General features: G+C 33.4%; 4 protein-coding genes across 6 annotated transcripts; 1 reads left to right on the top strand and 3 right to left on the bottom strand.

Annotated features, from left to right (window-relative positions):
- Nucleotides 1-977: 977 nt before the first annotated feature.
- On the top strand, nt 978-5,258 carry LOC101211575 (pentatricopeptide repeat-containing protein At4g02750). The gene is made up of 3 exons (XM_031884048.1): nt 978-2,541; nt 3,067-4,660; nt 4,772-5,258. Exons 1-2 carry the CDS (start codon nt 1,018-1,020, stop codon nt 3,871-3,873), a joined length of 2,331 nt encoding a protein of 776 aa, XP_031739908.1. The 5' UTR covers nt 978-1,017; the 3' UTR covers nt 3,874-4,660; nt 4,772-5,258.
- Nucleotides 5,259-5,513: 255 nt separating this feature from the next.
- On the bottom strand, nt 5,514-11,329 carry LOC101219068 (mitogen-activated protein kinase 9). Of its 3 annotated transcripts, none has more exons than XR_968678.2 (12): nt 10,704-11,329; nt 8,785-9,193; nt 8,579-8,706; nt 8,388-8,447; nt 7,966-8,115; nt 7,564-7,719; nt 7,333-7,470; nt 7,175-7,248; nt 6,819-6,920; nt 6,197-6,431; nt 5,841-6,048; nt 5,514-5,703 (listed from the first exon to the last, which is right to left on the bottom strand). XR_968678.2 is itself a non-coding variant. In XM_011650818.2 (11 exons), exons 1-11 carry the CDS (start codon nt 11,118-11,120, stop codon nt 5,974-5,976), a joined length of 1,944 nt encoding a protein of 647 aa, XP_011649120.1. In that variant the 5' UTR covers nt 11,121-11,329; the 3' UTR covers nt 5,514-5,973. The 3 variants fall into 3 exon arrangements, 1 of the variants encoding a protein (XP_011649120.1); XR_968676.2 differs by having other exon boundaries at nt 5,514-5,714; XM_011650818.2 differs by having other exon boundaries at nt 5,514-6,048.
- A 2,691-nt stretch (nt 11,330-14,020) lies between these two features.
- LOC101211814 (golgin candidate 2) lies at nt 14,021-20,506 on the bottom strand. The gene is made up of 10 exons (XM_011650832.2): nt 20,280-20,506; nt 18,922-20,019; nt 18,398-18,508; nt 18,176-18,235; nt 17,874-17,931; nt 17,621-17,673; nt 17,396-17,485; nt 16,514-16,639; nt 14,707-14,754; nt 14,021-14,621 (listed from the first exon to the last, which is right to left on the bottom strand). Exons 1-10 carry the CDS (start codon nt 20,331-20,333, stop codon nt 14,265-14,267), a joined length of 2,055 nt encoding a protein of 684 aa, XP_011649134.1. The 5' UTR covers nt 20,334-20,506; the 3' UTR covers nt 14,021-14,264.
- Nucleotides 20,507-21,144: 638 nt separating this feature from the next.
- Nucleotides 21,145-24,277, bottom strand: LOC101219787 (ras-related protein RABA6a). Its single transcript, XM_004137291.3, has 2 exons — nt 23,966-24,277; nt 21,145-21,727 (listed from the first exon to the last, which is right to left on the bottom strand). Exons 1-2 carry the CDS (start codon nt 24,181-24,183, stop codon nt 21,289-21,291), a joined length of 657 nt encoding a protein of 218 aa, XP_004137339.1. The 5' UTR covers nt 24,184-24,277; the 3' UTR covers nt 21,145-21,288.
- Nucleotides 24,278-25,132: the final 855 nt, after the last annotated feature.

Raw genomic sequence — 25,132 nt, forward strand, 5'->3', positions numbered from 1 at the left:
TAATTTTAAATTAAAAAATTATTAATAATAATATTTCTTTTCGTAGTGTGGTTGGGTTTTTGCTAGAATTTATATATTAATTAGAGTTGTGTGTGGTAACTTTAACAAGTGAATCAATTAAGTTTGGTTAATTAAGGTTTTAGTGTGGTGAAGTATTTGAATAAGTTTGGTTTGAGGTTGCAGTGAACAATATTTTCTTTAGTAAATAAAATTTTTATTTTAGTATAAATTGAGGTTGGATGATTTGAATCACAATTTCTTAGTTCAATACATATAAATTTAGTTGAGCTTAGTTATTTGTAGTAAATACAATTCTAAAATCATGGACGGTAATTTTTCTATTTATTCAAGTGCAATGTCACACTTATATGTCTCATTTATTAATTTTTAATTTCACAAATAATTTTTTTTTCTCTTTTTTAAATTTACGGACATTAAAGTCTCGATATTCATTAAAACATTATACCTTATAGTATACGTAAGGTTAAAAAATTCAAATTTTAATCTTTTGATTAGGATCATATATATTTTAGAAAAGTTCTACTTATTTTCAACAAAATAATCAAAATAATAATGACAATCATTAAAACTATAAATTTTGAAAATTTTCGAACAAAATCGATATAACTAGCTTCTAATAAAAATGTATCACTAGATATATTTTTTAAAAAGAAATATTCATACAACAAAATTTATGCGTAAAGAAGAGAAAATTTGTCTATTTCTTGAACCTTTAACATTAGAAAAAAATTATTAATTTTATAGACACGAGAGTTTTATTAAATAGATCAATTCATTAGAATTAAAAAATGATAATAGTAATAATAATAAATTAATTAGAGATAAATTAATACAAAATAGAAAAGTTGAAAAGGGTAGATTGGTAAAATTAAAGTTTATAGAAACTAAATGTGTGATTACGTAATAAGGAAAGGAATATAAAAAGGGGGATTTATATAAATTGGTGTAATGTTATTATAATCGAAATATTGAGTAGAACGATCGGTCGTCGGGGTAATGCAAGCGCGCGGGAACTGCCGTTTCAGCCTGTTTATTGGCAGCTCTTCACGATCGATTCAAACTGAATCCATCACCAATAAGCTTCGAGCTTCTTCAACTTCTTCTCCGTCGAAGAAAACATGGACCCAAAAACTCGAATCCAAAAACTCTGACTCCACAATTGTGGATTCCGATATAGTCAAATGGAACAGGAAAATCAGCGCCTACATGCGCAAAGGCCAATGCGAGTCCGCTCTAAGTGTTTTCAATGGTATGCGTCGTCGGAGTACTGTCACCTACAACGCTATGATATCTGGGTATTTGAGTAACAATAAATTTGATTGTGCACGGAAGGTGTTTGAGAAAATGCCCGATAGAGATTTGATATCTTGGAATGTTATGCTTAGTGGTTATGTGAAGAATGGTAATCTTAGTGCGGCTCGGGCTTTGTTTAATCAGATGCCTGAGAAGGATGTTGTTTCTTGGAATGCTATGTTATCTGGGTTTGCTCAGAATGGGTTTGTGGAGGAGGCTAGGAAGATATTTGATCAAATGTTGGTTAAGAATGAAATTTCGTGGAATGGGTTACTGTCCGCGTATGTTCAGAATGGGAGGATTGAGGATGCTAGAAGATTGTTTGATTCGAAAATGGATTGGGAGATCGTTTCTTGGAATTGTTTGATGGGTGGGTATGTAAGGAAAAAGAGGCTAGATGATGCAAGGAGTCTTTTTGACCGTATGCCAGTTAGAGATAAAATCTCTTGGAATATAATGATTACAGGTTATGCTCAGAATGGGCTGCTTTCAGAAGCTCGGAGATTGTTTGAAGAGTTACCAATTCGAGATGTGTTTGCTTGGACGGCCATGGTTTCTGGTTTTGTGCAGAATGGGATGTTGGATGAAGCAACGAGAATTTTTGAAGAAATGCCTGAGAAGAATGAAGTTTCGTGGAATGCAATGATTGCAGGTTATGTGCAGAGCCAGCAAATAGAAAAGGCAAGGGAATTATTTGATCAAATGCCTTCCCGGAATACCAGTTCTTGGAATACAATGGTAACTGGGTATGCTCAGTGTGGCAATATTGATCAAGCCAAGATTTTGTTTGATGAGATGCCTCAACGTGATTGTATATCATGGGCGGCAATGATTTCTGGCTATGCCCAAAGCGGCCAGAGTGAAGAGGCTTTGCACCTTTTTATTAAGATGAAAAGAGATGGGGGAATTTTGAATAGATCTGCGTTAGCATGTGCTTTGAGCTCGTGTGCAGAGATTGCTGCTTTGGAGTTAGGGAAGCAACTACATGGACGACTGGTTAAGGCAGGATTCCAAACTGGGTATATTGCTGGAAATGCACTTCTAGCCATGTATGGCAAATGCGGAAGTATAGAAGAGGCATTTGATGTATTTGAAGATATAACAGAGAAGGATATTGTCTCCTGGAACACAATGATTGCAGGTTATGCAAGGCATGGGTTTGGTAAAGAGGCTTTAGCTCTTTTCGAGTCAATGAAGATGACAATCAAACCTGATGATGTCACTCTGGTATGGAAGTTCTCTATTGACTTTTTTTTTTTCTTTCTAATTTGATCTCCATGTTGTAACTTTTAACAGATAGAGTTGCACTTACATCAAATTACTAATTTATTTCTGGATAGCAGGAGGGAAAGCTAGGATAGAAAAGAAAGAAAATAATAGACATTAATGTAGCAATTTAATTAGTAATCTTATGAAGGTTCCTAGAAGATGATGAAACTTAATTTTAAAAGCTAAGGGAGGAAACTAAGTCTTTTAGTCTGCGTGAATCAACCTGTTAAGCATGTCTTTCACAAATTTGTTTTTGCAGCTACTTGATTTCCATAGCTTGTTGATTCTCTACCATAGCTACGATCTTACATAATTCTTGACCTTGGCTGAATAAAATACTAAAACTGCATCAAATGAATTGTACTCTCAATATTTTAGCTAAAAAGATCTTAGGAAATGCATGATATTCTTTTTCTTCTCATCTTTTTACATCTAACTTTCTGGTTTTTATCTCATTTCTACCTATTTTGTCGAACATCCTAGGTCGGTGTTCTATCTGCTTGCAGCCATACTGGCTTGGTAGATAAAGGCATGGAATATTTTAACTCAATGTATCAGAACTACGGCATAACAGCAAATGCCAAACATTACACTTGCATGATCGATCTACTTGGTCGTGCGGGTCGGCTAGATGAGGCTCTGAATTTAATGAAGAGCATGCCATTTTACCCAGACGCAGCAACTTGGGGTGCTTTACTCGGAGCCAGCCGAATTCATGGTGACACAGAATTAGGTGAGAAGGCTGCTGAGAAGGTATTTGAGATGGAGCCTGATAATTCAGGGATGTACGTTCTTCTCTCAAATCTATACGCAGCTTCAGGGAGATGGAGGGAAGTTCGTGAGATGAGATCGAAAATGAGAGACAAAGGAGTGAAAAAAGTTCCTGGATATAGTTGGGTTGAAATACAAAACAAGACTCACATCTTCACTGTTGGAGATTGTTCACATCCAGAAGCAGAAAGGATATATGCTTATTTAGAAGAGTTGGATTTAGAATTGAAGAAGGATGGGTTTGTTTCTTCTACTAAATTGGTGTTACATGACGTGGAAGAGGAGGAGAAGGAACACATGCTCAAGTATCATAGTGAAAAATTAGCGGTTGCATTTGGGATTTTATCTATACCACCTGGGAGACCAATCCGAGTAATTAAAAACTTGAGGGTATGTGAAGACTGTCACAATGCCATCAAACACATATCCAAAATTACGCAAAGACAAATAATCGTGAGGGATTCTAATCGCTTTCACCACTTCAGCGAAGGTTCATGTTCTTGTGGAGATTATTGGTGATATTTCTTATCGTCATCTTCCTTTGGCGGATATGAACATTCAATTAAGATGATTAGAAATTGATGAATTGGAAAATCATTAAACCGTAAGCCGCTATCCAGAAGAGGCTTCATAGGTGAGGTGAACTTGGATCAAGATTTTTTTTTTTTTTGAGTCCTTCGGATGGAACGTTCAATCTCTGAATGTTAGAGTCACAAAAAAGTTTTGATCCTTGGAACCTTTTCAGAAATATGAGAATTTCAAAGAACTAAATATTTGGAGGTAAACAAAAATCGAGATGAAGGTTTGGTAATAGTACTTTGACAAGGACAACTGTAGTAATGGTGTCAAATCCTGAAGCTGCTGCTCTTGGAGGATACCACTACTGCTAGATTATGCAACTGCTACATTGGTGATTCGGAAGACGCAGGCATATTGTTCATATTTGAGAATGTGATTGTGTTCTTTGTAAGTATATAACTTGGGTGCCTTACACCTAGACTTGCTGCAGCAGCACAACAATTTGACGAACTTGACGAACCAACATTTTATGGGAAGTAATGAAAATTTTCAGAAATTAAACTGGAGAACTGCTCTAAACCTCCTATGAGCTTGAAACTTTTGTATGCCTCATCAGATTAGCAAGAAGTTTTGAATAGGGGTTATGGTTGATCTCATTTCTATTTCCTACAATTCTTTGGATGAGTGGAAAGGGAATTGCCGCTTTGAGAAGTGCATGGATGTTTGGAATTAGCGATGCTAAACTCAGTCTGTGTTTTGGAACCATCTTTGGTGTCCCAAGTTTCCTGTAAGTTAATTGGATGTTTATCAAGCATTTTCAAGCTTAATCTTGGGTTATGAGGTATGATCCATTGCTGATCTTGTTGAACTGCATTATTTATTGATCTTTCATTTGCAGAACCATGGGAGGCTGAAGCTGGCCCAATAGGATTCAGTATGAACGAACGACATTAAAGCTGAATATTTTTGGTGAAGTCTCAATAATTGTTTGTTACTAGTCCTTCATTCACTCGACAGGAAATTGAGGTAATGTTCCCCCAAGGAACTACCCCGGCCCCACCTTTTTCTATTAGTTTTCCCTTAGGTCCTCAATATCCTTCCTGTCTAGCTGACTTAAAGAGCTGCCATGAAAAAGCTTGGTGAGTAAAGCCGATAGACAGAGGATGGCAGAAGCTGTTGTTGAGAAGAACCTCTGTATCCATTGATTTATATATATTAGAAGAAACTAAGTTCTGATTGCAGTTCCTTTCTCCTTGAATAGTCAATGAATGTTTAACTTTATGTTGAATAATATATATATATATTGACAATGTAAAAAAGATGAGTTAAGCATTTGACTTTGAGATTAATAGTAGATTAGTAGTACAACCACAAGCACTTGTTCATGTTGGTTGAGTTATGACTGTTCTCTCCAAAACTAGAAAATGCAAATGCAAATGAGGTAATTTATAATGAGAAGATTTTACTTACCTCACTACAATCTGAAGATCAATAAAATGTGGAAAGAAAAATGGTTAATCCCTGATTTTGATGAAATTTGATAGTTTGCAGGGATTAAAAATTCACTTCATGTTGAAACTTGAAGCAAATGCCAAGGTATGCTATGCATAGTAATTTTTGTAGTATCATAAACTATTCACTCACTGAGAATATATGAAGGTAACTAGAAAATTTATCTCAATCAAGGTACAATGTTCATTTTCATCATTGATGAGTTACAAGCCTGTGAAATAAGAGGTATATAAAGCCAAACAAGGATTTGTGAAGTATAAATCCAATGCCTATTTGTTGTTCTTCCAACGTGGTATTCATTCTACACGAGGTAACAACCTGAAAGGGCCCTTCAAAATACAAATAAATCAAAATTACATAGAACCATGTTTTTCTCTTCTTGATGGTAATACAAAAATTGTACAATAAGTTAAGCATGAAATAATGGGAGGAAACCTACTGTTAGCATCATCTACCTGACTTTTAGAAACTTTGCTACACTTCGCCTTGTAGCCAACATGTCCTTTAGGAAAAAAAATATATGCAAAACGAGCAGTGTCGCTGCTTTGTGTCACTCTCTCAGTGGATCTTACAAGGTAGTGTGAATTATCAGGTATGCAAGGCTGACATCTTATGAGACACTCCGTCAACTGCCTCGTCATTCGTCTCTGAAATTGGTTCCTCCTGCCATTCAATTGAGAGCAAACATCAAAAATACTAAAGATGTGTGTTGACGTCTTAACGGCTTATTTTCTTCTTAGAGCGTCCCAAATTCTTGTCATGTTAGTCCTACAATTTGTGAAGCAGAGTAAAAGGAAAACGAACTTTATACCTCTAGGTCTTTTCTTGGTTTAACACCTATACATTTAGAGGCACTAATGCTGGCACTCTTCAACAAGCTACGAGCACTGTAATTTGGTTTGTTTTGTCCATTTTGTTCGTTACCGTTTGCATTTTCGGAACCATCCCCTTGCGACTTTGGAGGACTCTGAAGAGATGTAGCAACATTTCTTCCCTCTAAATCATTGTGTTGTCCAGCTTCATCTTTTGGTGCAGGAATCCTTTCCCTGGACAAATACAGAGCATGAAAAACGTATCAATAAAAGATTCATTGATATGAACTTCGGAGACATCAAATTGCTAAAGAAACTTTATTTGATAATTTTGATATAATTTTAGGTTTCTAATTCCAATGGCCAGGAATTTCATATCATCCAGGTTAAAAGGGAAAAAACTTCGAATTCTTAATTTTTGCATATAGTTTTTGAATCTTAGAAGAATTAAAAGGGAATTTTTGTCTCCCTCCACCGTTCACTTGGAAACGGGACAGCACTTCTCCCCTCTACAAATCTACCCTTCATATTCACATATATACTCCGGTTAGATGCATACATCGTAACATAGTTACGTCGTTTCCTTCTCTAAAGAAGATGATAAATATTTTTTAATCTTACCTGGGCAATGAAGCATGCTGTCTTTGAAGTGGAGTGCTTCTTTCACCCTTGCCATAATGTTCCTCTAGATGAGCAAACTGGCGTTTGAAGCGATCAACACCACTGAATATATGAAGGGAAGGGAAAAAAGGTTCATCAAATAAAATGAAAAATCTTCTCAACCAATTCATATTGACTTCAGTATACAAATATAAGCCCAAAATGATATATTTTTGACATCCATACCAGAGCTTTGACTTAATGAATATCTATATATTTGAAGAAAATGAACATATTTCTTAAAGGCCTTTGAATTTTCCCAAAGGTTAACAGGAGTTAATATAGTACTCATGGTTCATCGTAAAATTGATTTTCACCTTGGGTACATGAAGCTAGTTTGTTCTCCACTGCGGAGATATTCCTGTAGCATCTGAGGATGATACTCCAATATCTGTTTACGTCAAAACAAAATGATCAATGAAATTACAATGGTAACAACTAGTTAAAGCATTAAGCACTCAAATTTAGAGCAGACCTCTCGATAAATTAATTCTCTAACATCATCTTTTGTTAACTTTCTTCTCTCAAATTCGAACTCAAGTTTTGAAATTGGTTGTGTTGATGGTTCTCGATCCACGTTAGCCAAACCTTGAAAATACGGATCAGCTAATGCCTGGATACATTGCCATAGAACATTGTTAAAAAAGAACAAGTCACGTTATTCAAATATCTATAGAATAAACCTAGAAATAATAACTTCATTTACCTCTTCGGCAGTGGGACGGTCTTTGGGATCAAATGCAAGCAAGCGTTGAAGCAATCGGAGAGCTAAGGGGTCAGCATTGGGAAACTTTTGTGTGAGAGGAACAGGCTGCTTTCTCCTCATGTTACTAAGGTATCTTCTTGCCTTCTCATTCCGAATCTGTAAATATAATGAAAACATTGCCGTGAATAGACATTGCCAAATGAACTCCTAAGAAGAAGAAAGAGAGATCGAATTCTTGATGTCTCTAATGTTTAGTGAACTCCTGAGCTGATTAATTTTATCATTAGAGTATGAGGTTTGCAGAATTGCATTCAAGATAGTTAGAAATGTATAAAACCTCGAAAAACAAAAAACAAAAGTGTAGAAAATCAAATATGTGAACATTGAGATCTTATAACAAACCCTAGCAATGGACTCAGAAGAAGGTGTGCCAAGCACATCAGTCATCAGATCCAGTTGGTGCACCACGTTTTTCCCAGGAAACAGTGGCTTTCCAGTAAGCATTTCCGCAAAAATGCATCCAATGCTCCAAATATCAATTGCTGGAGTGTACTGAATAAAAAACATAAAGATTGGTCAACATTAACCACTCCTAACAAATGGAAACTCACTTGACAAACTTTACCTCAGATGGCTATATCAGTTAAATCCCAATAGCCTATCCAAATTACCCAAGGGATAATATTGAGCAGCTACCAAAATGTAGAAAGTATGTTCTTACAATAGCATCAAGCCACATGTAAAGGCCAAGGTAGGACAAGATGGGTTGCATGCTGTTGAGATATAAGTGAAAGCAAAAGTACCAACAGTGCAAAACAACTTACTTTTGAGAAAAAAGAGCCACAAAGTTCGGGAGCACGATACCACCGAGTTGCAACATAGTCCTTTAAAAAGAGAAATATTAGCAAAATAACCATGGCAAGCCTGACTCTTGGAACATATTCAAAATGGAAAATAACAAGAAAGAAAAAGAAAAAGAAATTAAAAATGCAAAAGTTTTCGTGATCAATCTTACAGTCCAGAAAATAGCAGATGGTGCATCATTAAATGATACACGAGCAAGTCCAAAATCACATATTTTCAGTTTGCAATCAGCATTAGCTAAAATATTTTTGGGCTTTAAATCACGATGAAATACATTTGCTGGAAAAAGGAAAAGAAAAGTTGATCAGTTAAATAAAAAAGCAACTAAGTTAATAGCAAATAAAGGAGTCCACTAACCTGTATGAATATATTTCAGACCACGAAGAAGCTGATACAAGAAAAACTGATGGTGCTCAGGAGTAAGATCATCATTGGCCTTAATTACTTGGTGGAGATCAGATTCCATCAACTCAAAAACAACATAAATATCTCTAAATTCTCTCCGTGAAGGAGGAAGCATAATGTGCTTTATTTCTACTATATCTGGATGACGGAGCAGCCGTAGGAGTTTAATTTCTCTTAAAATCCTTGTGGCATCAGAAACGTGCTCAAAAACATCGTTAATTTTCTTAATTGCAACCTTCTCATCAGTGTGGGTATCAACAGCGGAACCAACAACCCCATAACTGCCTTTACCGATTATTTCTTGAACCTGATATCTGCTGGCCTCTCCATACTCTGTGAAAAACTCAGTTTCCAACCCACCCTACACAACATTCAGAGTGTTATAGGAATAGCAAATATAACAGTAGAACAAAGGATTTTAGTATTTTACATGAATTTCGATTTGGAAGTTATATATCTGAGAAAGAACTTGATGATATAGATGCTATAAGTCTCACAGTTTCCAAGAGCCTAAATATATTAAATCCCACAGTTTATATAAGAATCAAGAATCCCATAGTTGTGGCCCCAGCTAGAGGCTAATTTCTTCAATGTGAATGAATTTAGAAGAAGTTTTGAATAACTCATTTTAAGGCTGAATACTCTCTTGAAATTAAAACATTGAAAGTTCCAAGTTAAGTTAACAAAATCCTATAACTAATTACTTACCCGTTTAACATACAAAAGTTGATCACATATTTTTTTTGAATGCATATATATATACATCTACTGAAATATGATACAACTCAACAAAGAACATTTTTTTCCCTTCTTTTTTAGAACCTAACAATAGGCCGGCGTATTCAAAGATAGTCCAAAAAGGAGTCAATTGCATTCATGTACATGCATCCAAGGAAGGAGAATAAAGTTCATTTCCTAACACGAGTCATAAGAAATTATATTCTAATATATTTTACAGACAAATAGAAAATCATTGATGATAGCATTTATTGATTGAGGAAGAAGACATGGGCAAGGAAGTATGGGACTCGAACAAGTCTTATCCCTTAAAATATGAAAGGACAACAGAAGGATACAGGAGACAAGGACAACTAAGTTGAGAACATTGTAAGATAGAAGACAACAGTGATGGGGACTTCATATAATTCCAAGAACCCAGTTTTTATAGAACAGTAGAGTAGACTTCTTAAATTGGTTGTTCGAAAAGTAAAATTAAAAGTCGAAGTGGACATCCTTTTCTTTTGCTTTTTTTTCTCCAAGAAGAGGGTTTCGGTGCTGAAAAGGGGGACAATTTTTTATTGGTCAAAGTTCCTAGTTTTTCTAATGCTAAAGAATCACCTTCTTAAATTGAATAGTTCCACAATTTCAACCGTGGCCCTGCAGCCAATCAAGGTGATGGGACGTAAAGCCACGATATCTACTCTACCAATAAACCCAGAAAGAAAAGCGAAAGTGTGCTTAGCTAATCGAAATGATCTTGCTCCTTAGAGATGAAAAGTTCGATCCCAATAGTTATTCTAATCAAAGAAGATGAAAGAAATTTTTATTGGAACACAGTTTCAAACAGCAATCATTTCATATTGCCGAACCAATAAAAAACTTCAGCACTCAATATTTCCAGCATGTACAAACAATTCTCAGGCATCCCCAGATCATAAAAAACGAACATACCAACAAAACACAAAGATCAAACAAGAACTCTCAAATCCATTCATCGATAACTTAAATCAATTTTAATAAGAAAAGAACACACGAAAAGCTAGAGAGCCAAACAATATCTCAAGTCCCATATGATGAAAAAACCCAAACGAAATCAAACACAGATCTCCAGATCAAAGAAAAAGAAGAATCAACAAGAAACAAACAAATACCTTCTTGTGAGAGTCCATTAAAGCAGAAGGAAGAGGAGGAGGAGGATTTCTGAAGTGATTGATCCGTTTAGGAACTTTAATGAGCTTCAAGGCAGAGTAATCAAGATCGTCGTCCTCCTCCTCAGGTAATTGCTCAAGAATCCCTCCTTCTCCGAGTTGGGTTTGTTTCCTTAGAGGTTTGCGTTTGTGGGCAATGGACGATTGAGCGCGTAAATCGCTACTCAACAATTGGTCACCACTAACACCACCATTATCAACATAATCAAACTTGTGGAGATTTGGGTAATTGAGATTAGGGTCAGAAGAATCAGAATTAGAGCTAAAATTAGAATTAGAATTAGAAGTAGAAGAAGAAGAAGAAGAAGTACGACGTTGAAACCAGCGACGAACACCGTCCACGAGAGTTCCACTCCCCATAAAAGAAAGATCAAAGAAATCGGGTTTGATTCAAATCACAACCACTCGATCGAAGCTCCAGCATTGCAATGCCACGCTCTGCGCTACAAAAATTGTTTGATCTCTCTATTATCTCGCTGGCTCTGCCATCTATACATTATTTCTTCCCATTTCCAAATATTCACTCTTCTCTCTCTCTCTCTCTCTCTCCCTCCCTCCCTCTCCGCTACAGAATTTTGATTTTATCTTTACACTTTACATCCCTTTAGTATAAATCTAAATAGATTACATTAAACCATTATTAGTTTTCTACTTTTGGTGTGGGGCACTCTATAGTTTCAAATCCATAATAGATTTGAATCATTCATTCACAATCGTAATTCATTTCTTTATCCATGTTTGAATTAATAAAGTTTTATAAATTGCTTCATATATACCGATCTTGTTCTCGTTTGTGTGATAGTGAGGTGATGTTTTTTATTTTTCACATCGTTGACAAAAGAGAAAAGATAAACTTTTCGAGTAGAAGAAAATTGCTTTTGAGAATAATTTTCAAGTTTGTTGAACTAAATTAAATTAAGGAACGATAAATCCAAAATTTTAAAATATAAGAACCAAGTCGATGATACAAAATAGGTAATTTTAATCTTTTTTTTTCTAATAGTTAATATCTCATATATATTAGATTAACAATTTTTTACCAAGTCGTGAATGGAGAATCGATTTAATTTTTTATTTTAAAGTTAATAGTACATGTTTTATACTTTAATCTAGCACGAATATTTTACAAAAGAAATGTTCCATTTGGTAAGGTAAAAAGTACCAAAACTAGATTTTCATAATTCTCTTAGTTTTATATTCTTTCTTTTTTTTTTAATTTTATTTATACTTTCTAGGTGACATTAATAAATAAAAGTTTGATATGGTAGGGGAACAGTTCCAAAATGAATGTTGTACTATTTCATTAATATTTAAACATACCATATAGTTTGTGCATTTAAAACACGTAACTAACAATAAATAATAATGGTAGGAAAAAATAATAGTACATAAGTTTCTCCGAACATGACGTGACTAAAGAATAAAATGATCAATACGCTTTTTGATCCATAACACACCTATGTGTTAGTTGGACGAATCTCATTTTTGTTAGTAGATGGTTTTTTTACATTACTTTTCTAGTTCAACAATTACAACTTTATACAACATGAAAACCGAGCATTTGACCAATTAAACGTGAATTCATACATAAAGGGTTGAATTAGCTTTTATAGTTTGGGTTGATTTTGAATTCCAACTTGTTTTAAACCAAATTGATTAAATACATTAAAGTGGGTGGAATTATTCTGCTTTCATTAGTTAACACAAAGTTTTCTTGTTGGTTAGTTTTATAATTTGGACAAAACATTTGTAAGGGGAGAGTGTAATTATAATTTAAAGATTTTTATTTAGTTTATTAAACAAAGATTTGGGTTTTAAATATGAGAATGATGGGTTGGAAAAATCATATAAAAAAAAGGTTTATTTAATTGATCAAATTGACCTTGATTGGAGGCTATAAGACTTTTTGCAAAGTATTTTAATCATAATCAAGATTAATATATGTAATCAACTAAGATGTATCAACATGATATGCCATGTCTCGTTATCAAAGGTTTGTCTGTACAATTAACAATTCCACATGAATTAGAGTATATATCACAATTCACATGTCCCACATATTTAATTCCTTCATAATCAATTATTTTTCTTATTGTTATTATTTCTATTTAATTACATTAAGAAAAACAAAATAACTAGATATTGTGTGTGATGATTGACGAATAGGATGAGTTGAAAAATAGGATGGAAAAGAAAAGGACAAATTTGACATTCAATAAGAGAGAACAACATTTTGGACTAATAATTTGAGAGTTGAATTATTAAAGAAGCATCTCTAAGTTTGGATCTGTTAATCAGATCTATTTTTTCAAAATAACAATTTAATATACATACATATATATATATAATGGAGAAATTGTCTTCATTTGAGTTGGAGCAATGTTTGTTCGACAAATCGTCAATCAAGTAATTGAAACAAAAACGAAAAAGTATCTTTTACACAAAATACATCTAAGTTTTGTAGTGTTTTAAAAATACATTTTTTTTTAACTTAGTTAGATTATTTTCAAACGTCTCAACTCCCAAAAGGTTCAATAATAACACTAAACTTGAGGGGGAAAAATTAAAACACCTCACCAATAGTGTTTTGAGAGAAATGTAGTATTGTGTTTAAAAAATATGTTTTTAACTTACAAAATATTAATAATAGAGACGTTACATCAAATTATAAAAACATTTTAAAAAACATTGTGAATATGACAAAATTAGTAATATCATAAGACTATTCGACGATAATTATAGGACTATCAAAAGATAATCACTTTTAAATTTGATACTTTTACAAATTTAAAAATGTTGTAACACACGATTTATTAGAATTTATTATGTTGCTATTTTTCCCTTAATAATAACCTTGCTTTTAAAAAGTATACATAAAGAAAGAAAATGTAATCATGTGTTTACTACTTTAATAGAGACAAAAATTGTATTAACACTCCACATTCCAAAATCAAAACAAAAAAGGTTCCTAACAAAGTGCTGATTACTGAAAGTAATAATAAATAAAAAAATTATTGAAAAACTTTTAAAATTGTTCTAAAACAAATTTCTTCCAAAACTAATGTTGATGGCCTTTTTTTGAACTTTTTCTGGAAATCTTTATTGAAACTATAAATATATTCTAAATGAAGTATAAAGTTAAAGGAGAAAAATATCAATAATTTGGCCTCAATAATAATCAAATTACTTTGAAGCAAAAAGGTCTGCAAGGTTCGAACTTTGAGTAGAATGCAAAACAAGAGTTTGAAAAAATGGGTATATGAAGCAAAGCAATTGATTGCTATCATTGACCAAATAGATACATATGTGAAGAAAGTTCACTATACAAACTTTTGTAGTTCAACCAAAATCTAAAATGCTACTAAATTCTTATTAAGTAGCCTATGGTCAACCGCAATTCGGATTTGAGAGGTCGAAAAATAAAAAAGGAGATGTAAAAAGTTGTATTAGTATAAAGTAATGAAAAGAGAGGGATCTATCTGTTTTTGTAGTTCCAAGAAAAAATCACATGTGTGAAGAGGCATTGATGTTTTCCAAGGAAATAACAGCACCAGAGTTGGTGTGTGTGTCTACATGTGAGTGTGACATGAGAATATAGAGTACCCATAAATGAAGGAATACAAGGTAAACTACTGACCACAATTTGGCTGTAGGGTTTCTCCTTATAAACACCATTCCTGCTACATATATTGCATCCAGCTGCAGGATTAATGATCCTAGGTGTTTCTTCCCCGAGTCGATCTTCCCTTCTAACATCGGTCTCAGTTTTGAACCTGAAAGTTCCCATTTCCCAGACTCTAAGTCCCTTGAAATGTCACTCATATTCATTGATTTGCTTTCTTCTAGCTGCCTTGTCACGGCCTGCAATGAATACGCAAATCAATGCTTAGTACATGTTAAAGTTAAATTTTGCAATTTAGCAAAAATGTAAGGATGGGTTCAGTACCTCAATTCTGAAGAGAAGGGTTGCCTTCTCTGAAGACAGTGCCTCCACCTAATTCATAAATCAAATTTCAATAGTGAGTCCTCTTAGTGCCTCCTATTTAATAATCTGACGTTATTCTTACACTGGCTACAACAGTATAGTAGAGTAGAGTCTAATTAAGTATTAAGAAAACTCTGACCAACGTTAAAGGATAGATTAAAACATGATGTGAAGAGTCGCCACAATATGCAATGTTTTTTATATTCCATAGACGTTCCCGTAAAATGTGGGATCAGACATCATACTAGATATATCTCACTAAAATCTAAATATTCTCCCTTGGAGATGCAAAACTTGGTTCAGTCAACAAATTTAGTGTAGCTTTTAGCTTTTTAGTAGGATGAAAAATTGGAAGTTTTGATGGATATTTAAGTTAATTGACTCCTGACACCATTTTCTTCAAGGACTGGAAAGGGAATTAGATTTAGGAAGGAGAGACTTAGAAACTGCAAGGAAATGAGAAGTTTTAGGACTAGGCAAGAATTTCATGATTCCGTTATAGTGGTGCCGATCCGATAAAATGATTGAGAACATGGACGCTTTTAACCCTTTTAATAAAAAAATTGCATTATTATTACTATTTAAATCAAAAGCCTATCTCTATTAGATGGTTTGTGCAGCCAAGTTCGCCACTCCAACAAGATAAATTATTTACGAAGGCAGTGAGAACGTGAGGTACACAAATGAGAGGATTTGGAGAACACATTGTAACTACCAACAACCTAAATGATGCATACTCCTTTCACGCAAGAACAGAAGTACTTTAAAGCTCATATTTAATCCCTAACCTTTTAGAACTGACAGTGGAAATATTCAGCACTTCCAACTACCCAGCTGATAGGAATGGCAGTTGAGGGTATTAAAGCTATATAAGTAATGAGTTAAGTAGTTTGTTAGGAAAGTTGGTTATAAATAGAGGTAGTGGGGAGTGGAGAAGGGAGTCAATATTTGGTGAGTTAATTAGAGATTGAGAGTTATCTCAAGATTGGGAAGGTCCAAGTACCTCGAACACTTGGTCTATCCGGTATTTCCGTTATATCTTTTATATTGCAATATATCTAGGTTCTATTACCAGCCTATCTGTTAACAACCATAAAGATTGCATGATACGAGACACTGCTTTTATCTTGAGGTGTTAGGTCAAAGGGGGAAAAATACAGTTCAGCTGAAGAATTTTGAACCAGATGGATTTTTCCATTCCTTAAACATGGGAAAATTCGGTACTGTTTGATATGGTTCATCTACATATTGTAGGGGAAAGTTAGACTTGCCAAACTTCTAAAAGAAATAACAAATTTTGTGAATTTAAGGGTGGCAGAGTTTCTTGACGAAATGGGCCATCTGCATGATCTATGGGCACATTTAGAATTGTCCGCCCATCCAACACATACTTTATAATGAAACGAAATGTTGCAGAATTAGTCATATCATGGAAAAAGGCGACCATAATTTAAACTAAGATTTTTTTTTTCTTTTTTACAGTTCAACTTAAATTTATCAAGGGCAAGGGCTGATGTTGTTAGCTTTTCAATCCTTTTTAATTAATGCCACCTAATGCGTTCGTTATATGTTCAGTGTTCTTGATATCTAGAGCTTCAAGTTACTGTTTGTGGTTCTTGATGTTTATATATTTTAACCTGGAAAATAGTAATTAATAACTTCATCACAGTATCTATCATGCCATGTAGAATTTCTAATGTGGAGCGATGGAACTCACTTTGAAGATCTGGCATTTAAAGTTTAGATGGAGAAACGGTGGAAGACAAACCTGAGCTTGTTTCTGAATTAAATGGTCAGTCATCTGGCCAAGCCTTCTCTTGAGTTCAACTTCAACTTCAGTTGGTTCCTCCATCTCTTTTCTCATCAACGCTATGTTTTCTTCCAACTTTTTCCCCTGTAATTAACAAGAAGACAAGATTGAGTATTATAGTTCTCTTCAACGTCTCAAGATAAACATTTATCCAATTGAATGATTAGAAAATGTAAACATTGATAACACAGATTTAAGAGGTATATAAATAGACATTAAAATTTTGGACTTACAAAAAATATTTCTGTGACACAAAATGTGCATATTTCCCCATAATTATTGACTTGACGAGTGGCAAATGCCCAGAGATGGTCAGAGAATGATGCACCCCAACCCCGTTTTGGTAAAATACATTGTTTATGGAAATAGCAGAAGATTTTTCTAACAAATATGCAAATTCATCTAGAACTGGATCAATAAATCTAAAAGGACGAATAATTAAGAATCGAAATCATACCATACTATGAATAGAATTTTCATAAAATAGTACTAATACATAAATTACGTTTCTAAGAAAAATGGGGGGGAGGGGAAAGGGATTGGAAGAATACAAAATGTCAAATGATATCTACAACAAACTAAAACAATACTCAGTTAAATTATTATCAATCTTGAAAGAGAGAGAGCAAGAGACAGAGAACAAAATGATGCTAAGCAACTCGTACCCTGATTTTGTGCAACTATCAAAACTAATATTTTATGCCTATAAATTAGAAAGGAGAGGAGGTTCTGTCGATGAAGAAATCAAAAGATCATCTGAATGAGTACACGTTAATGAAAATCCTTTGTGGGAAAAAGATAAAAATACGGGATTTTTATTTCCATTACTAGAAAACCAACCTTCTCTTGTAATTGGAGGACTTTATCAGTGATGTGAGAGTGCTCTGCCTCAAGAATCTCCAATTCAAATCCAATTCCTTTAAAAGCCAACTACAACATATGCAGTAGAAGCTATCAGAGAAGGAAAATTATCTGAGAGAGGTTGTAAAGTCTGACTTGAAAAAGGGAAAAAGTGGGAAACTGCTACAAGAGCACTCGCACAATCACAAGCAAATTAACTCTTACTGGTTTTGTTGATGTTCCAGCTTGATGAGAGCTTGCAATCCTCCTCTTCAGTTCTACAACAAAGAAAGGGCTTTCAACAAAAGTCCAAATTCTAAATAGAATACTCGATTTCAATCAAGTAGGCAATCAGAATTAGAATCCATCTTTCGGGGGCCTTAATAATTCATGCAACAAACTCTTTCTTCTGAAAACCTGGAGAGGGTTTTTTCTCACTTCAATAGTAAGACCAATTTGTACGAAATAAAACTTGTACCTTCATGAGCCGTTTCTTTCAATTCAATCTGCTGTCTAAGTCCAGCAACCCGGTTACCCTGGTCCAAGCAGATGAAACATAAAGCTTCCATTATTTTTAGAGTACAAACTAGAGGCAAAAATATTGAATGTGCCCATAAGGCTTACAGAAATACTAGAGAGTTAAAGCAAGAAAGCTCAACGTGGCTACTTAAGTTCAAAAGAGGGACTCATGGCTAATAAGAGCTAACCAGCATGAAAATAAACATATCTTCTAACACATCAACATAATATCCAGTGTTCCACTACCATTCCTTATCATACCTCCAACTCAAGATTCCATTGTACAGAAGCAAGGGTTCTTGCAAGATAGGCATTTTCAGTCTGCAAGCCACACATATTTACTTCAGTATGATAAAAAGATAAAACAAAATGCTAATGGAATATTCTTCAAAAAGTTTAAAGAAATATTGCCAAACGAACTTGGAGGACCATAAGGACAAACAGAACTTCAGAAACTGATGTCTCTGATATGGATTGTTTTACCTCAAGCTTGGCCATTATTGCAAGGGCTTCTCTACGGGTTTCATTGTGCTTCTGCTTCTCAAGCTCAACAGCCTCCATCGTTTCCATCATAGATGTCTGCAGCTCTGTAGCCTGAATTTTAAAAATACATGGATATGCATTGTAAAACAAAATCCATATTTCACACATGAGTACATGGGTATTGTTCACAATCCATTCCAAACAGAGTACACAATATGAAAAATGTATTTAACGGTGATTATAAAACTCAAGAAAGGTGCCTCATAAATAGATAGCCTTTTCCACTTACCACCTACATGGCAGAAGGTAGGCATACAGTCCAGTGTCAGTTCATCCCAATTTAGGATTTATAAATATGATTGAATACATTTTGCACATTACCAAATTCCTGGGTTTACTTTTTCTTTTCTTTGTAGTATAATAGAACCACAATTTCAAAATTCACATTGGGTAGGAGTGCATACAAAATTGACGATCAATCAAACTCATGCTAAAATTGACAAAAAAGATACGACACATTTTACCTCTTCTGCTTGCTTTCTTGCTCGATCCTCCAGTATTTTTTCAAGGCTCTGCTTCTCGCCTTCCAGTCTAGCCACCAAGTCTTCCTGTTCTTTGATAGCCTCCAAGGCTTTGGCCGCTGCTTTCTCAGCCATAATTTTCTGCCTCCTCCTTCTAATTTCTTCCCTCTCACGTTCAATTTCAGAATCAGAAGCTGAGCCTGAGTCTGAATCTGAACCAGAACTCCCATCACTAGTTGAAGATCCTGTCCACTCTTTTCTCACATCATCAGATATAGAACTACGTGAAACTTCATCTGATTTATATTTCCCAGAAACACCACTTTCTCGATGACTTTGAGCATCTTTCAGAATGGTATTTGTATCAGATATCCTTTTAGTTTGATCTGTATTTGCCACTGTTTCAGAGGATTGACCATTTTTTATTGCCAGCATAGAATCCTCTGAAGAAAAAGCCTTGGAATCAAAATTCCCACCAACTTCCCTTTTTTCCAAACTTTTTGCTTCAACTAAAATATTGCCTGCAGCTTCTTTCTTGTCCATTTCTTGACCTTCAGAATGCGTAACATTTTTGTCATTTATTGGATCTACTCTTGAACTTGTCCCCAACAAAACTGAAGCATTAGATTCATCCACATCACTTGCCTTCCTGTTTAATTTCTTTCTTTCCCCAACAGACTTGTTGCTATTAGCGCTGTTTTGAGTTTTCTTGAAATCCAGCACCGACATATTTGAACCTGCATTACTTGGTCTGCGACTTTCCCTCTTCGCCCCACGAATTGAAGATGCTCCATTACTGCGGGATGCAGGCGAAGTTGAAGGGGTACCGAGCAGTTCGGTCCAGTCACGGTCCGTTAGTGTAGGTGATTTTGACGACGGTGAGGGTTTTGATGAGGCAGAAATCACATTATCCTGGCTTCTACTCACATTCAAACTTAGATCACTTCGCAATTTCCTACGATAATCGTTATCTACTTGATTCTTCTTCTTGAGTTGATCCTTCAAAGGCAAAATATCCCCAGCTTTTCCAGCCGCTTCCAAATAATCCACAGCCGGAGGCTTTTCCCCCTTTTTAAGCGACTCCGCCGCTTGCTGATCGATCTATATCATCCATTTCACAAAAACAATAAACAAAACCAACCTCGACACGAAACAAATGAAAACATACATTCAATTTCCACTATCAACACTATAACCCGCAGCTCGATTCTCCAAAAATCAAAACACACACCTAATTCCGGATCTACAACTTTACAAACAACGCAAAAACAAAAGAAAAGCGAACATCCACACAACCTGCCACCAAATCCTCATAAATGCAACAACAACAAAAGAAAAAAAAAAGGAAGGAGGAAACCCACCTGCTGGAGAATGCTCTCGGCCGCTTTAAGCTTGGAGGAGATCCAATTAGCCATGATTCAAATCCACGATACAACTTCGTCGTTTGATGAATCGAAATCAGAAGAGAAACGTAATAAAACTACGAGTCACATTCATAAAATTATCGATAGCAAAGCAGAGTTATTGAGAATTTCGATTGAGAGGTCGCACTTGCAGTTGCACAGAATCGGAACGATGAAAGAACGATAGGAAGAAAGAAAGCCGAGAAAAGGCTACAGTGACAAGTAGGTTACGTGGAGGGTTACACGTGGATGATTGCTGATGTGTCTGTGTGGAGCCAAGGTTTTAAGTCACATTAGATTGGTGCACGATCAGTGGTCTGTCACGGAGGAAGTGAGACCGATGGTGTAACCGACGCAACCTCTTTTTTTTTATTATTATTATTTTTAGTTAAATAGAGAAATACACCGAAGTTCATTTATTTCTACGGAAACAACGATAGTTTTTTAGTACAACAAACGAAAACAAGGGAAAGACTAAGAGAAGGAAGAGCATCAATGGCTCGGAAAAGGTATTCTTCAAGTCAGAATTGTTGAATACCTAAATCTTCGACTATGAGAATTAAATTTGTGAGCGATAGAGTTGTTTTTGTAGTTAACTCAAAAAAAAAATTTGGATAGAATTATAACGATGGAGAATCGAAAATTTCGAATGAAATGATTGAAAGTCTAAACCTTGTTTGTGAATCGAGCTCTTTTAACAACAAAAATTCAGATGATTAGTGCATTTGTTTCAACCCACAAGTAGGAGAAATATTCGATCTTAGTAAAAAAAGCGGCCAAAATGAAAAATAATTTTTTTCCTTATGGTAGCATAATTTATATATACATATAATGTGATAGTATATATTTATAGTTTTAGTTGCTATGAAATTACACAATATTTATAGGCTAAAAATAAAATATATTTATAAGATAAAGATAAGTTCAAGCAAACTATAAGCTAAACTCACCATTCAAAACTAAATTTTCACAAAGAGCAACAATTTGAATTGTGTTTGGTTGGGGTTACTTCATGAATACTAATAATCTCTTTTCCGTTTGGAAAAGCAACAAGCTTTTCAAATTTTTTATGCAAATCCAATGTCTTTTGAGAGGCGATGGCGTGGATCCTACGAACCATTTCAAGAAATGCCTCTTCCACATTCAAATTATCTTTGGCAGAAGTTTCCATGAAAAACAAGTTCTCCAACTCGGCCAAATGTCGCGCTTCTTCTTCTTGTACTTCTCGCGATTGATGTAAGTCGCATTTGTTTCCAACTAGAATGATCACCATTTCCGGATTTCCAAACTCTCTCAACTCTCGTAGCCACTTCTTTATGTTATCAAATGTAGCCACGCGAGTTATGTCGTAAACAAGTAATGCTCCTAATGCTCCCCGATAATAAGAACTTGTAATTGCCCTAAATCTGTATGTAGTGTTATTACATTCAAATTAAGATTACAATATCAACATTTAAGATTTAGATGTTAGGCAACAAACAAATAAACTATATATTTTGGAAAGGAAAAACAAAAGAAACTCAAACCCCAAGGAATAAATATAAACTATAGGATTAATCAAAGTACCAATTTTTCATTAACATAAATGTTCGTAAACATACATTTCATAACTCTAGATTAAATAACGATAATACCTTAAACACATACTTCAATAACTACGGTTTAAGCAACTTTACACCATACTTCTTATTTTAAACATTCTTTAAATTATCTTTTAATGAATCAAAATATCGCTTTCTCTTATTCAATTTTCATTCATATGGTTAATGTCAAAATTTATAAAATTAATACTAATAAATTCTTTTCTCAAGTAACATATAAAATGGGGAATTTTTCAATTTTTTACTGTAAAATTGTCAATAAAAAAGAAAAAAGAAAAAAATTTGGAGAGAAAGAAAAAGAAAACAACAACAAATGAGTGAATTAAAAATTTCTTTAAAAGTATGAAAGATTTAAATAAAGGTGTCGCCTTAAAGCCCTTTGTTTGGGGATGCCCTTTACCGTACAACCTTTCACGTGTCAAATCCTCATTGGAATAATAATAATAATATATATATATATTTTAATATATAAAATAAATCAAAATATTTACAAAATATCGTTTATACAGTGTATCTATAATAGGTCATGATAAACTATTATTCTTGACTATAGATTGTAAATAATTTTAAAAGTTGTCATTAGAAAAGCTGCACAATTAATTGTTCTTACTATCAAAGATTCAATACGTGACTAAGAGATTTTAAGTTCAAATTCTTTCAACTCTAAATTGTACTAAAAAAATTACCGTTAATTTTTTTAATAATAATAAAAGAATTCTAACCTTAATTTGTTTTCAACAACCTAATATCATCTTAAGTCATCAATTGACTAAAACGTATAATATCATATCATCACTATTGATCTACATGAATTAACAAAAGAAAAGGCCTACTTTTTTATTTTGAAGAAATACAAAATTTATCATAATATATATATATATACACACACATACAATGATTGGTCCAATGAAAACAGAAGTAAATTTGGTGGAACAACTAAAAAGTTTATAACATAGTTATTAAAAAAATGTTTATATCTTTTGTAGCTGAAATTAGTAAAAATTTAAAATGATTAAACAAATTATTAAGAAAAATGTAGAAAAAAGAAAACATTCCAACACTAATTGGGACAAACTCTTTAACTTAATATAAAATGATTCTAAATCAAACAAACCTAAAAGAATGGGTTCAAATTTACGAAAAGTTTTTTTTGTCCTTAAATAATGACTTTTAAAGACCGTCATTAAAACTATCATATTTAATGTTGGACAGTGGCTCATGACTCAAAAGAATAATATTTGGTATGAAAAGAGAGATTATAGCTCCAACTTTCATTTTAAAAAAGAATTAATATTAATCAAAATAAACCTAGTTCAACTTATAAGAAATTTGATTCTTTTATTCACATGTTATCAAAAGAAAAACGAACGTATTAGCCTTCAATCAATCACAAAAGGACAAGTCTAAATTCTCCTTTTAGGTCTATGGGTCCCTAAAAAAAGATTAAAGTTTCCTCTCTTCTAAATCCCAAAAGTTTACCTAATAGGTTTAATCATTGTTGGACTAGAAACCCTAGAAGAATATTTATGTTCTTAAGCTTTCTAGGTTGAATTGTTGAACTATAAGATGATATATAAAGAGATTTTTTTTTTTTTTTTCCAATGGAGAGATCACTTCTTTATTTTAAGAAAACATCCTCATAATTTAATATAGGAAAGAAAAAAACTAAAAGAAATGATAAATGCTCGTATTTGTCAAGTTAACTTGAGTAGGAAGATAATTCATGTGAGTTTAGCTTCTTCCTAATTGATATAAAAAATTCAATCTCTTATCTTAGAGATTGTCAAACTAAGAAACAAATAATGATTTATTTGGTAAATAATTATGTTATTTCTTAAAACAAATAAATTATTTTAAATTAAAATATATTAGAAAATTTGAACATTGAACATATGGCTGAAAATTAATCAATACTTCATATTCAACCTAAATAATTTATTCGTGGAACAACACTTAGAACTTAATCGAAACAGGGAGACCGAATGAAAGAAATTCTCGAAACTAATTATTTGAAGAAAAAGATTAAGGGAGAAGAAGATTGACCTTTCTTGGCCGGCGGTGTCCCAGATTTGGGTTTTGACGAGTTTATCGGCGACCTTAATATTCCGGTAAGCGAACTCGACACCGATCGTAGGTCTAGAGTCGAATCGGAATTCATTTTTGGAGAAACGAGAGAGGAGATTGGATTTTCCAACGCCGGAATCGCCCGTAAGAACCGCCTTGAAGAGATAATCACAGTCTTCGTCCAACGAATCCGCCATTTCTCTGTTTCTCTGCTCTGCCAAAACAGAGAGCCTTTCTTAAACCTTTAAAAACTAATAATAACCCTTTTCTCCAATTTCTTTTAATGATTTTGTTTTTATATTATATTCCTCTTTTTCTTTTTGTTAAATTAGATGTTCATCTCATAATGGGTTTTGTTTTTAAATACTATTTATGTTAGTTATGTTTTGGAGTTTATTACATTTTAGTTCTATTTGTATGTCTCTAATTTTAGCATATTTAATTTCAATAATGGTTAAATTTAGAATGAAGTTTAATATTTTGTTGAGATTCATTAATCAATAAATAACTTTTAGTTAAAAGAAACTACAAATACAAGTATTCAAATCGAATTTAGCAAATACATTTAAAAAGGTTGGGATAATACCCACAATTAATATCAATTATCTTAATTTTCAATGAAATTAGAGAGTTTTGGAGAGTTCTTGAGTGAATTAATTAATTTAAAAAATATTGTTTTACAATTTTTTAGAAAAATGATATGTTTATTTAATTGTATAGACGCATGTGAACAAACATTATCAACGAAACATCATAATGAATGGAAATGAGAACGATGGTATGATTACATAGTCTAGTGTTTTTGTATTACTTTATAAGATTGGGTTAAACGTCAACTAAGGGAGAAAATTTTGATTGCTACTTGTAATTGGCAAAAAAATCTAATTATTTTACAAATATATATATAATTGAATATTTGTTATAAGATAACTATGTACCAATGAAGAAGACTAAAGTAGTTGCTATGTATTATCAATGAAAACTACTTCTTAACACAAATACATAAAATACTTATGAACATTAAGTTTAATGTTCAATTCCTTACTCCAAAAAAAAGAGAGAAAAAACACTTCCAAATAAATATATATACTTAATGTAATAAAGGCTAATCTAATCATTTCACTAATTAAACATCCTCAATTTAGG

This window comes from Cucumis sativus, chromosome 1, assembly GCF_000004075.3.
Source record: "Cucumis sativus cultivar 9930 chromosome 1, Cucumber_9930_V3, whole genome shotgun sequence".
In the NCBI taxonomy this organism is placed as follows: domain Eukaryota; kingdom Viridiplantae; phylum Streptophyta; class Magnoliopsida; order Cucurbitales; family Cucurbitaceae; genus Cucumis; species Cucumis sativus.